General features: G+C 35.6%; 1 protein-coding gene across 1 annotated transcript in view; it reads left to right on the forward strand.

The window, feature by feature from the left end:
• pla2r1 (phospholipase A2 receptor 1) overlaps nucleotides 1-9,453 on the forward strand; it is a 28,114-nt gene extending 18,661 nt beyond the window's left edge. Inside the window, exons 16-30 of the mRNA XM_084101575.1 lie at nucleotides 296-331; nucleotides 413-570; nucleotides 1,428-1,483; nucleotides 1,802-1,899; nucleotides 1,991-2,127; nucleotides 2,639-2,756; nucleotides 3,057-3,169; nucleotides 3,257-3,392; nucleotides 4,337-4,575; nucleotides 4,660-4,825; nucleotides 4,914-5,045; nucleotides 5,149-5,271; nucleotides 7,404-7,580; nucleotides 8,218-8,253; nucleotides 8,498-9,453. Coding sequence (XP_083957701.1) covers nucleotides 296-331; nucleotides 413-570; nucleotides 1,428-1,483; nucleotides 1,802-1,899; nucleotides 1,991-2,127; nucleotides 2,639-2,756; nucleotides 3,057-3,169; nucleotides 3,257-3,392; nucleotides 4,337-4,575; nucleotides 4,660-4,825; nucleotides 4,914-5,045; nucleotides 5,149-5,271; nucleotides 7,404-7,580; nucleotides 8,218-8,253; nucleotides 8,498-8,715 — 1,943 coding nt within the window. The 3' untranslated portion in view covers nucleotides 8,716-9,453. The remainder of the gene's footprint in view (nucleotides 1-295; nucleotides 332-412; nucleotides 571-1,427; nucleotides 1,484-1,801; nucleotides 1,900-1,990; nucleotides 2,128-2,638; nucleotides 2,757-3,056; nucleotides 3,170-3,256; nucleotides 3,393-4,336; nucleotides 4,576-4,659; nucleotides 4,826-4,913; nucleotides 5,046-5,148; nucleotides 5,272-7,403; nucleotides 7,581-8,217; nucleotides 8,254-8,497) is intronic.
• Nucleotides 9,454-13,738: the final 4,285 nt, after the last annotated feature.

The raw sequence follows: 13,738 nt of genomic DNA on the forward strand, positions 1-13,738 counted from the left end.
ACGTTTTTATGTAACTGACTTAAAAATGTATGAACAGAAAAAAATTGCATGACTACAACCCAGCCTTAGCTTAGACATTCTTAAATTTCCAATTTTAATTGTTACCTTTGTAATTATTTTGTATTTCATTGAAAGAGGTCTAGTCATGGTCTCTGATTTATATCAACAATAATAACAATAATATGTTTTTTTTGAGGATAAAACAACAACATGCTTGTTTTTTAAGCATGAAGAACATCCATAAAACTGCACTGAAATATAAATTAATTGTTGAAATGTAGGTGTTTTTCCTCAGGTGTGGAGTTGGTCAAGCCGTACTGGTACAGCGACCGTAAGTACAGTACAGGTAAATACTATAAAGACTCACTTATGATGTTGATGCTGATGACATTTGTTTTTGTTTATGGTGCAGAACATGACCCATGGGTGTTTTTCCGTGGAGCTGAATATTACTTTGCCAGTAAGCCGTTTCCCTGGGAGGCCGTCGCCTTCGCCTGTAAGATGATGGGCGCTGATCTTCTCTCTGTTCACTCTAGCGAGGAACTGAACTTCATCAGAGAACGCATAAAGGTTATTATTTAGAGATTTACTGAAGGACTGTTCAAAAGTCTGGGCTCAGGAAGCTTAAAAAAAGAAAAAAAATTAATACTTATTTAGCAGGGATGCATTAAAGTGATCTTATACTACGGGGCTGTTGAATGCTTGAATCTGATTGGTTGACAAACGTTAGTAGTTCCAGGCAGGATTTGCTAAAGTAGTTCCAGGCAGGATTTGACCGCATTACAGTTCCATATCACTACACCAAATGATTTCAGTTATTTCAAAGGTCCTTACAGACTACAGAACCAAAACCCACAAGGACACTGACCGAGCAAATAAATCTAGTAAACAATAGGATAAAAACGACAAATTATTTCCATGTTTTTGGCCTCAAAATTACGTTTTATGTAAGGACTCTCTTTCTCTCGCTCTCTCTCCCACTTAAACGCACACACATACAGTACAGACACATACTCGCACAGAAATCTGATGATTTTATCAGTTAAATAATGTAGCAACTTATCATCAAATCAGCCAATTAGAATGAGTTCATGTGACACTGAAGACTGAAGAGTAATGGCTGCTAAAATATCAGCTTTGCCGTCACTGGAACAAATTGCACTTTAAAATATATTCAAATAGAATATATTTGAACTAATATTTGTTTCACAATATTACATTTTTTACTTTTTTTTGACCAAATAAATGCAGCATTGGTGATGAGCATAAGAGACAAAAAACGAGAAAAAAAAAAAACAGACTGACCCCAAACGTTTGAACAGTAGTGTGTGTGTGTGTGTGTGTGTGTGTGTGTACTATACATAAATACATACTAACTATATGTATGTATATAAAATAACATCTTTGTTTGTGTCTTTGTTTTTTAGGACTCTAAATATTGGTGGATTGGTTTGTCTGCTAACAGCGATCACAATGGCCTCAGGTGCCTTTCTTTGACTTCCATAATGAGTAGTAGAATTAAGTTAATCATTTGACTTTTATTTATGTATTTATTGTTATATAATAAGTGAAAGATAAAGGCAGAAAGAAACGGGAGAAATTTTTTTTATTCTTTAAAAAATTCTTGTATTTTTCTCGTTAACTTGTCAAAATAACAGTATTTTTGCAATTGGTCAACAAGTATTACAGAAATCACACACTTCACCTTTAAGAAAGAAAGCTGAGCATAAGAGGAACATACTCTACAGTATGAAGTAGACTTCATGTTGGGATTTGTGTGTTTTATGTGTGTGTCCTGCAGTTGGACTGATGGATCCGCTCTGGATTATGAGAACTGGGAAAATGGTCGATTTTCCCGAAAGCCTGGCCAAAACTGCATCCAAATGTCGTCTCAGTCCGGTAAACAATACATGCGCGCACAATATTTTAAGCACACACAAGTAGCGTTATCCAGTATACTCAAACACAGCTTTTCGATGATGTCGTGCAGGTCAGTGGTCGGCAGGAAGCTGTAAAGATCCTCATGGTTACGTGTGCAAGCGCAGAACGGTGTCTTTAGTGGAGGACCCAGTCGAGCCTCACTATATCGGCAGCTGCCCAGAGAACTGGTTCTACTTCGGACACAAGGTTATATACACTATACACTCACATTGTGAGAATGTAACCTAGATCAGTGGTTCACAAAGTGCATATTCCTTTCATATTGCTCTTGCAAAGTAGTATCACTTGTCTATTTATTTTGGAATGTTTTTCTATTTTCTATTTTTTGTACCATTTAAAATGTTTCGCAGCACAACTTATATTAAACAACAAAATCCAATTCATTCTTTCTCAATAATCATGTGAAAAATATATAAAGCTTTAAAAAATTCAGGACTTTTTTCACTGCAGTTTTTCAACAAAAACGTAATTTAACAATTAATTCCTAATATTGTAGACTCATACCTTTTCTCTTTCACATGTATCAGGTTTTTTTTTAAGGAACTGATATTAGTAGCACACCAGAATTATTTCACAGAGTATGTTTCTATCCATTTTCTTCAGAGATGACCTTCAGAAATCAACTATTTATTGATCATTTTAGGTTCTTGTGTTTTGTTGTATGATTGAGAATTGCTTGTTTGTGATTGGTTGCCAGTGTCTGTTTCTGCATCTCCCAGCCCGCCCGGAAGAGGGGAAAACTTGGCAGGATGCTCAGTCCATCTGCACATCCTATTCGGGATCTCTGGTGTCCATAGAGGATGAAATCGAACAAGGTAAAGATCACATTCATTTCCGATGACGTTTCCGATGTTGTTTTATATTGACATTTTGCCAACAATTTATATTGATATGGTCCCTTTTGAACATTCTGTTGACTATAAGTAACTTTGCAACTAGATGTCAACTTATTCTAACCCTAACCTAACAGTCTGCTAATACTCTACTAAAACTCTAATGAGAGTTAGTAGACATGTAGATGCAACGTTACTTATAGTCAACAGAATGTGTTAAATAGACCATTAAAATAAAGTGAAACTGACATTTTTTAATGGCTTTTATGTTTATGGTTGAAGCCTACATCGTCATGCTGCTTCATGGCAGGTCAGCGGGGGTTTGGATCGGTGCACAGGGGCGTTTTTCTCCCAAATGGATCAACGGGAAGCCAATCGTCTATGATAACTGGGAGGTATAAACTCAGGATTTAATATATTTGAAATGTAACTTGATTCCAATACTGTTTTTAAATGTTTTTTTTCTACGTGTGTGTCTACAGAAGTCTCATTATAGATCTCCTATGGAACATCATTGTACTTACCTGTCCAACAGTCACATCTTCCATATGACAGGGGAATGGCAAGATGACGTCTGTACTGAGAGCATCTATGGCTTTGTCTGCCAGAAGCCACAAGGTAGGCTCCTTTTCACGAAATAGATCGATTTTTCACAATAGAGATTTTTATTTATTTATTAGTATTGACCGATAGTAGATATAATTTATGTGATTGCGGATACGCATTTAATACATTTTTACATTTATATTGCCTTTGCCTTCATCTATCATTAACTTAAAAACACAAGTAATTTAATAACAATCATAAAAAGATTAAAAAAAACAATTTAATTGTTTTATTCTGTGAATTATATTGTTGTGATGCTAAAATTCACTTGTTGCATTTAAAATTATTGATTTATTTAGACAAAATAAAATAGAATTTTATTGCCCAGCTAACAGGAAACGTTCTCAGAGCTTTGGTAACGTTCTGGCAATGTTCTCTCAAAAAAGTTATGAACAAATGTTCTTCTCAGAGCATTAGCACAAAAACATTAGGTAACACTTTATTTTACAGTGTCCTTGTTACATATGTTACATGTCCTTACCATAGTAATAACAGTAAATTATGCATAATTACATGCAACTAACCCAATCCTAATCCTACCCTAACCCTATAGTAAGTACATGTAGTTAATTAATATTACACAGTACTTAAATATATAATTACACTGTAACAATGACACCTTAAAATAAAGTGTAACCAAACATTATTTATACATCGTTCATGGAGGTTTTTTTCCTAAAATGTTTTGTTTTAAATGTTACTATTTCAGAATTTTCAGAGAACATTCAAAAGTAACATTCCAATAATGTTTGAAAAATTATAAAATGGAACTTTGTTTAAAGTTAATATAACCAAGAAAAAAACAATCTTTTTTTATTTTTTAAATTGACGTTTTGAATGTTCAAAGAAAATTCAGAAATAACAAAACATTTTTAGAACATATTTTTGTTAGCTGGGTGGTTGTTGTTCATAACATGAACATTTTTTTATACCGGTGCATTCCTACTTTATCTCAGACATCACCAAGCGTCCAACCCAGCCCTATTACACCGCTTCCTCTCTGGACTCATCTGAGTATAAGAACCAGAGTTACCGTATCATCCACGGCAACTTGAGTTGGTACGAGGCCCAGAAAGCCTGTTTGGAGAAGGGGTCGGCACTTGTGCGTATCACAGACCCGTATCAGCAGGCCTATCTCAATGTGCTCATCAACAGGCTTGAAGCCCCACTCTGGATCGGCTTGTACAGTACAGATGTAAGGAGGCTTTGAAATCACATTGTGATGTATTATGATGAGTTGTATTGGTGTATTAAACAAGAGCGCCCTCTATCTCCATAGGAGGATATAGATCACCAGTGGTCCGATGGCAGTGAGGGATCGTTCACTAATTGGGAAATGCCAAAAGGAGATGGAGACTGCGGGTTCATGGATGTTAATGGACGCTGGAAACACGCCGAATGTGACATGCTGTTATCAGGAGCGATATGCTTCATACCTCCTCCGAGTGAGTCCATTCCTCCGGTCTTTTGATTCATTTTATTAGTTTGTAAAATGTTGAAATCTGACTGATATCATTGTCTGTCCTCACACAGAAAGCATTGCTTTCTCCTATGAAGTGGTATGTCCTGAACGCTGGCTGAAGTTTCGCGGGAGCTGCTATTATTTTAAAAATGTTATGACAAAGATGACCCTGGAGGACGCGAGAAATCACTGTAAAAAGAATGGTACTGCATTTTAAAATAGTTTAGATCAAGAGCTCCACCTAGGGGTGGATTTGATCATCTTTGGTTGCATTTGCATGGCTTAACAAGACTTTATTTTTCTCAGGAAATTCTTCAGACCTTCTGACAGTTCAAGATGATGAGGAGAGCCGGTTCGTCATTAACGAGTTGGCGCGTTATTACAAGGGGCCTCAGAAATTTTGGCTAGGAATTTTCTACAACACTGACAGTAAGAGCCTTGATGTTAAATATTGAGCATTTAGTAAATTTATATCATAAATATCATAATATATAAATCAAAAAATATATAATGTATTTAGAATTTATTTATATATAACAGTTATATAAACTTTTAAATCGGTAAGATTTTTTATGTTTTTAAAAAGATTTTCTGCTCACCAAGGCTGCATTTATTTGATTAAAAATACAAACAAAAACAGTCATATTGTGAAATATTATTACAATTTAAAACAGCTGTTTTCTATGTGAATATATAGTTAACTGTAATTTATTCCTGTGATCAAAGCTGAATTTTCAGCATCATTACTCCAGTCTTCAGTGTCACATGATCCTTCAGCATCATTCTAATATGATGATTTGATGCTCAAGAAACATTTATGATTATTATCAATGTTGAAAACAGTTTTTACATTTTTATTTCATGATGCTATGATGAATAGAAAGTTCAAAAGAACAGCATTTATCTGAAATGGAAAGCTTTTGTAACATTAAACACTACCCTTCAAAAGTTTGGGCTCAGTAAGAATTTTAATTTTATTTTGGGGGAAAGAAATCAAATAAATCAATACTTTTATTCATCAAGGATGAGTTAAACTGATCAAAAGTTACAGTAAAGACATTTATAATGTTAGAAAATATTCTATTTTAAATAACTGTTCTTTTGAACTTTCTATTCATCAAAGAATTTTGGGGAAAAAAATACACAACTGTTTTCAACTTTGAAAATAATAATTAATGTTTTTTTTTAGCTTAAATTCATCATATTAGAATGATTTCTGAAGGATCATGTGACACTGAAGACTGGAGTAATAATGCTGAAAATTCAGCTTTCATCTGAGGAATAAATTACATTTTAAAATATATTAAAATAGAAAACAGTCATTTTAAATTGTCATAATATTTCACAATAATACTGTTTTTTTAAATAGTTTTTTATCAAATAAATGCAGCCTTGGTGAGCAGAAGATACTTCTTTTAAAAACATAAAAAATCGTACCGATCTAAAACTTTTGACCAGTAGTGTGTATATATATATATCTATATATATATATATCTATATATATCTATATATATATATATATATATATATATATAGATATATATATAGATACACTACACACTACAAAATTAATTTGGAATGTTAATTTATATTATTTTGTATTCATTTAAATTTTATATGAAAATGTCTTATTGTATTGATATTTATTTCTATTTCTATTTAATTTTTATATACATTGTTTTATCTTGAATTTATAATATGTTATATTTAAAGTGCCCATATTATGCTATTTTAAAGGTTCCTACTTTTGTTTTTGAAGTCTCCTAAAATAGGTTTACATGCATCCAAGAGAAAAATAACACTTTAATTTTCTCATAATATACATCGCAGCATCACCTCTTTTCTCCCAGTGTCTAAAACAGTTCAATGAAGGACACAGTCTCTCTAAACCCCTCCTTTCCGAGAGCCTGCTCTGCACTGATTGGTCAGATGGCCCAGTCTGTTGTTATTAATCTCCTGCTTATGCCCCTTATCCTGTCTGAATTTCAGTTCCAGATGCTTCCTCACACTGCTTCCACTTCCTCACAGTGATTTAAACAGTAACGATGTGGTCGGTTGCTCCACATCAATTCGAGTCTGAGTCCTCATCCTTTGGAAGTGCATGCAGAGTGGATTTGTTTTTGCAGAACAGAAAACACTGTTTTTTTTCTACATGTCAGCAACACGGACCAAACTCTCCTCAGCAAGAGCTACCGTTTTTGAGAGTAGGTCAAAGTAGACGTTGTTCACAGGCAGCCACTGAAGACCATAGGCTGGCATTATGCAAATGTGTTATAAACCTACTGGAAGTAAGACTGGAATTACTGACGGCTCGTTTCAGGCAGTTCAGAATCGGTTCTTTCTTTTGGGAGACAATAACTCCATTTAGCGTATTTAACACTTTGTTCTTTGAAACTTGAAACATTCACAAACACTACAATGTAGTAACACACTACATGAAAGGTCATATCTGAAAAAACATAATAGGGGCACTTTTATGTTAAAAGTTTTATGTTATATTTATTGAAAGTTTTATCTGAAAAATAAAATTGTCCTTATGTTACCAAAATGCTTATTTTTAGAGAACGCTTTGACTCGACTGGATGGCTCTCCGCTCCAGTACACTTACTGGCGTTCCAAAGCTCCAGATGCCAGTGTCATGAGGGCTGGTCTATGTGTGACTATGCGGATATCAGATGCTGTGTGGCAGTTAGACAACTGCACTGACACCCAGGGCTTCATCTGCAAAACCTCATCAGGTAAAAGGAATGGCCTTTGACATCAAAACCACCACAAACCACCAGCAGAGGCTCAGTATAGTCCCAGTTCATGTTCAGAAACCGAACAGGAAATTACTTTTGGCCTTAGAATAGCAACATTTCTTTGTTGCAGTGCTGTGTCATTTGTGTATTGACTCACAAGTTGCAAAATAAGAATCTTTTAACGGCATCCTATCCTTCTGTATTTGTAATAAATCCTTTTCTCATGGGTCAAAATAGCCTGAAGCCCTAAAATTATACTTTTTTTGTTTTGTCCAGAAAGCTTATATCATTTCATTTGGATAATATTTTTTCAATTTTTTTATGCAAATTGTTTGGGAGATATTTATCTTTAAATTACTAGATTTGATCAATAAATGATATAAACTCAGCACATTCTTTCAACTTTATTTCAAAATAACTAACCATTTCATGCATAACCCTGTTAATTCAGATGCCATCAAATCTAACCACTTCATATCTGTGTGCATTGTGACTGATTGATTTTTATTTTAAACAAAAACAAACATTGACCTTAGGGAGAGGATGAGGTTAAAGGAATAGCTCTCACAAAGGTAAATAAAAATGAAAAAATTAAAAATCATTATTCATTCAGATGTTTTACTTTCCATCACAGGAGCCATCAAAGAGGTAGAAGTGGAGCCATTGAAAGGTGAGAATAATCTTTTTTGCTGAATCATATTTTTGAGGAAATAACACTTCCTGTGTGTACTCTGCAACACTATCAGCTCTGTTTTTAAGCGATAACTACAGTACCTCAAAATTGAGTGTAAATTAGTTTATTTGTAATATGTCTACAGTGTTTAGTTCTCAGTTTCAATCATGGTCAGGCATATGAAAATAAGAAAACATGTTATAAAGTATGCAGTAAGACTCGACGTTTCATTTGGTTTCAGGTCTGCACCGAGGTGTGATCTCAGTGGCTGCTTTGGTGGCCATTGTTTTGTTTGCTGTGATGACTGGATCGTTGTGGCTTCTTTACAAGAGAAACTCTCTTTGCATCCAGAGGCTTCCGACATTTGGCAGTGCCTATTACAGACAGACAAGCTCCCAAGCCAGTGATCAAGATGAGAATGTTTTACTCCCAGACCTAGAGACGCAAGCACGGGACTAGTATGCGTGTGTGAGTGTACAGGTGCATGCATTCGTGTGTGATTTGCGTGAGAGTATGTTAGTTCAGTCAGGGAGACTCCAGTGGGAATATGATAAAGATAGTTGAGTTGTCTGTCCGTACTGTCGCTACATACAGGTCAATCCCACTACAGTCCATTTAAAATTAATATGAAAGGGATATTCTTTATGAAGTAGGAAATGGGGCTTTTTATACTTTGTCTCATATTCAGGACAACAACAGAATTCCTCTAGAATGTAAAAGTTAAAATGGCCAAATGGCCTTGTTGGTTGAATGTGGTTTGATATTGTTTAGGTGTTACGGCCTGTTTGCATCAACACGAATGTTCAGCATGAAAATTCTCGCATGCGATATGTCTGTTCAGACCAATACGTAAAAACCGTCAGGCGGACTGAATAAAACTGCAGTTTCACTCTCTGACAGTAAGTGGCGTTTAAAGGAAAGCCGAAATACCAAAAGGTGTCTGAGAAGAAAACACACCGGTTTGCTTATCAAAGTGTTTTTTTTTTGTGTGTGAGTGCCACCAAGTCATAGGCTGCGTCCGAAAGCTTGGGCCGCTGATTTGTTGCCCCGCGGCTTTATTTGGCAACGAAGGTACCTAATGAAATGGTTTAATGATCTACAACAAAATAGAGAGAGCTTTTGGTGAATTAATTTCTTTCTTCTGCTGAACACAAAAGAAGATATTTTGAAGAATGTCGGTAATCAGACAGTTGATGGGCCCCATGGACTTCCATAGTTGAAAAAAAACAAAAAACTTTTGAAGTCAATGGGGTCCATCAACTGTTTGGTTACCGACATTCTTCAAAATATCTTCTTTTGCGCTCAGCAGAAGAAAGAAATTCATATAGGTTTGAAACAACTTGAGGGTGAGTAAATGATGACAGAATTTTCATTTTGAAGTGAACTATTCCTTTAACTGTCACAGAATGGAACGCACAGGATATCAAAGGGAGGCAAGGATGAATCTATGCTGCCTTTAAAAAGCGATCAGATAAAGGTATTTCAGGAGACAGGAAGTGAAGCTAATATTGGCAGAGAATGTCTAATAAGGGGAGAAGTTCCACTCTCAGTAAACTTCCGACTTCTGAACTGGTTGCAGTTCCACTCTGGTTCCATATGAGGGCGCTCACAGGATGAGTGCAGAATGAATGGAGGTCTATGGTGCTATACCCCTCAAAATCCACTTTTCTCAGGATATCATTTTTTGTCTAGTAATTTGAATGTTGTATTCGAAAGGAGATGCAAAGAAATTACACATTGCTGGGTGTTAGATTTTTTTAGAGTCACTTATTTGCTTTAAAAAGTCTTTTAAAATGTCAATGACGTCATACACATCGTACGACCAGAGATACTGCTTTACGGCAATCCTTCACTCACTCTGGTGCGTTCGCGCTCTGCACTTTCTTTTCACTCGAGGCATCGACAACACAGCTGACACAGGTAAATACACGTGCTAGAAGAGTTTTTGTTTTGTTTGTTTCTGGTCCCGCTTCGGATGCCACGATGCCATCAAGCGGTATCTCTGGTCGTAATCAGTCCTTCACTGACCAATCAGCGTTCACTAGCAGATGCTAGCGTGTTATGGGCAACAACAACTCAACCTGTAAGAAATCGAAAGGACATAAGTACTCGTTCATTCAACTTTCGACCTATAACCCATGTTGAACTTGCAAAACCTACAATCAAATCTGAGATTTCTCAACGGTAATCGGGTGAAAGAGACAAATTTAGCCGTCTAGCCCCATAGACTCCCATTCATTTTGCACTCATGGGTGATCGCCCCCAGTGGAACTCTGGTGGAACTACAACCAAAATTCGGTACAATAGGACTTAATAGGGAGTGGCCAGGCTCTCTGTAGACGGGCACTGATATTGGTTTCCTATCTTGGAAGGCATCCTCCAAAGGCAGCATTTTTAAGCTTTCGGACGCACACAAGCTGTGTCCGAAACCGCTCACTCGTTCACTCATTCACTAATCCCTATAGTGAATGGCATTTGAGTGCACTATATCTACAAGGAGTGATATTAGGAGTAATATTAACAACAATAACAATCATAATGACTTTATTTTGTAATTATATATACCTCTGTACCAGCTTTGTAGTTTCGTCGATTGAAATTGTTAGAAACGCTTATGCTCACAGATGACGTGGTCGTTGAGCGCCCTCAGGCGACCGTTATGGTTATTACATTCCAATGAATACGCACCTACAGATGATTGACGAATATTTTTTAATCATCCACCAAATTATCATCTCTTCCTTACAGTTTAACGGGTTAACAACACCTTTAAAACACCTGGCTGTTAGTAAAACACATTAAATTGAGTTAATGCCTAAATAAGGAATTTTAATAGACTTCGGAAATAGTGCTTCAGCAAGTGTACATCGAATGTACACTCGAATTCAAGAGGATTGTGGGTAAAAGTAGGGAATGATGTCGTTCACTCAGAATTCGGACACCACTACAAAATGGCCGACACCCAATGTAGTGCACTATATAGTGGATAGGGAGCGGTTTCGGACACAGCTTTAGTTTTATGGAACAGCAGTGGCTCTGGGCATGTGACCAAAAAGTGTGGATCTTATTGGTTGGCCAGTTCATCACCAGCAATAGAAAAGAGTTTAGAACCCCTCTCTGTTAAAAAAATAAATTCCATCGCGTTGACAGCATGGGGATGTTCGTGACGGTCTAAACAGACACATTAACTTCTGTTCATTCGAATTAAAATGTTTATTGCACTTATTTTGCTTCGAACATTCGTCTTTTTGAAACGACTTTTAAACATTAATTGACTGCAAACTTTTGTATAAAACTGCCACTTTTAATGATGTCACATTTTGAAACATTCATCTCATTGTGAAAGTAAAAGGGGTAGTGGATGTCATTTCATGCTGACTTTAAGTTTTACTCTTCAACTATTGCAACTATTAAACAATGCAACTTTCGGATCTCTGTCCCGGCTAACAAAAATACATTCAAAGAACTTTTGGCTAACGTTCCCGTTAAGTTATGAAAACGTTATTTCTGAGTGTTCTCTGAAACATTCCTAAGGTCCATGTTTTAAAAACGTTTTTCTCGGTTATGGGAACATAATGGGAACGCTTTGAACACATTTAAAATGTTAGAGAAAGGTTCAAGTAAAACATTTCAGCAAAAAAACATTCCATGAATAATGTTTTTTTTTTGTGAGAACATTATTAAAGACCAGATAACTTAAAACAAACATTCTATTAATATTACTGAAAGAACGTTTCAGAACGTTAGCCGAAGTTCTGAGAAGGTTAGCTGGGGTGATCCTCCTACCCAGGAAGAACATATCTTTTGAAGTCTTTTCATCTACAGCAGGAAGCTTGTTTTCACAAGTAGCTTGTTCTAGATAGAACTATAAACTACAGTAAAAGAGTCCACATATTCAAAATAAGCCACTGCACACCAAAGCACAGAAGAACAGTGTGGCCATGAATAAATGTTTACCTTGCACAGTTGGTGGTGTTATCAGTTACACAACCTTATTTTAGTGTTGTATTCTCTCCTTTGATACCTGAAACTAGTTTGAGCTAAAGTGTGTTTGTTTGGATTACGTGTTTGTTCTTTTACCTTGCACAGCTCCCATTGCACCGGAGCCATGTTATGCACTTCAGATTCTTCTTCTGTGGTTAAAAAACTTGACCCCAAGGTCAAAGTTCAAATCTTCATTTTGGCTGTTTTGCTCCTCTGTATTTAACTGAATGTGCTTCTATAACGTTTTGCATTGTCTAACGGAAATTAGGCTATTAGTGCTTCATTAATTGTCACAAAAAAGTGAATGAAGCACACACAGGAAAGGCTGCACGTTTCAGTTTCAGGAATCCCCTCTGTAATAAGAAATGAGTATAAAACTGCCTTGGAATTTTCTTTTTCTTTTTTTTATATCTGGCAAGACAATCGTGGCATCATTGTTTTTGTTTTTGTTTAATCGACACACATTTCATGTATTTGTAGTACATTTTGATAAGCAGTTATGTTCTGATAGGTTCTTTTCATTCTGAACTTATGTTACTGTAAGACTGTGTTTATATTTGTGATTGTGTTTAAAGGGTCTTCATAGTATTATTGCGTGTCACTGTTTACATTTTTAATGTTTTTATCATTGTTTAGCAGTTTTGTTTCTAAAGAAGTACAATTGTCCATGTAAATTTTGGCTTTTTTCTTTCTTTTTTTTTTTTTTATGACCAGTTTTCAAGAAAACTTGAAAAAATATATTAAAATCTTCTTGTCTATAATTATCTATCTATAAATTACAGAAACCTCTGTCTGACTGTCTGTCTGTCTATCTGTTTGTGTGTCTCTTATTCGCATATCTCTCGAACCGTTAGTCCGATGGATTTCAAACTTGACAGGTGTCTTGCTACGGGCACGAGTAAGTGCAGTGCCAATTTTGACGTTGTTTGGATTAGAAATGCAAAAGATATCGTTAAATATATCAGTAAAATAAGTACTTAGAAGGTTGTGGTTTAAAAATAAACATTGTGACATTAGAGTTGTGGTTTAAAAAATGAACATTCTGACATTAGAGGGTTGTGGTTTAAAAAATGAACATTCTGACATTAGAGGGTTGTGGTTTAAAAATAAACATTCTGACATAAACCCTCTGTCAGCTAAACATTAAGTCAGCTACACTGTTTACTTCTGAATATTATATTTTATTCACGGCCATCATTTGTAGTAGCCTATTCACAAACTGTTTGCTCAAGCGTAGCGTTTTTTTCTGAGTTCACTGTATAGCTCCCTGAATCGTCGCTCTTATTCATTTGTGGATGTTAACTGAATCTGTAAGTCAGCTACACTGTTTACTTCTGAATATTATATTTTATTCTGGTGCGCTTAACGTTATCGCTACTGTGTAATATTATGCTATTCACCAACTAAACATATCCTATTCAGTGCGTTCACAGTCTCTTGGCCATCATTTGTAGCAGCCTAGTCACAAACTGCTCAAGCGTAAGCGTTTTCTAAAAGT

The sequence above is a fragment of the Abramis brama genome (assembly GCF_963993115.1).
Source record: "Abramis brama genome assembly, chromosome: 23".
Taxonomy (NCBI): Eukaryota; Metazoa; Chordata; class Actinopteri; order Cypriniformes; family Leuciscidae; genus Abramis; species Abramis brama.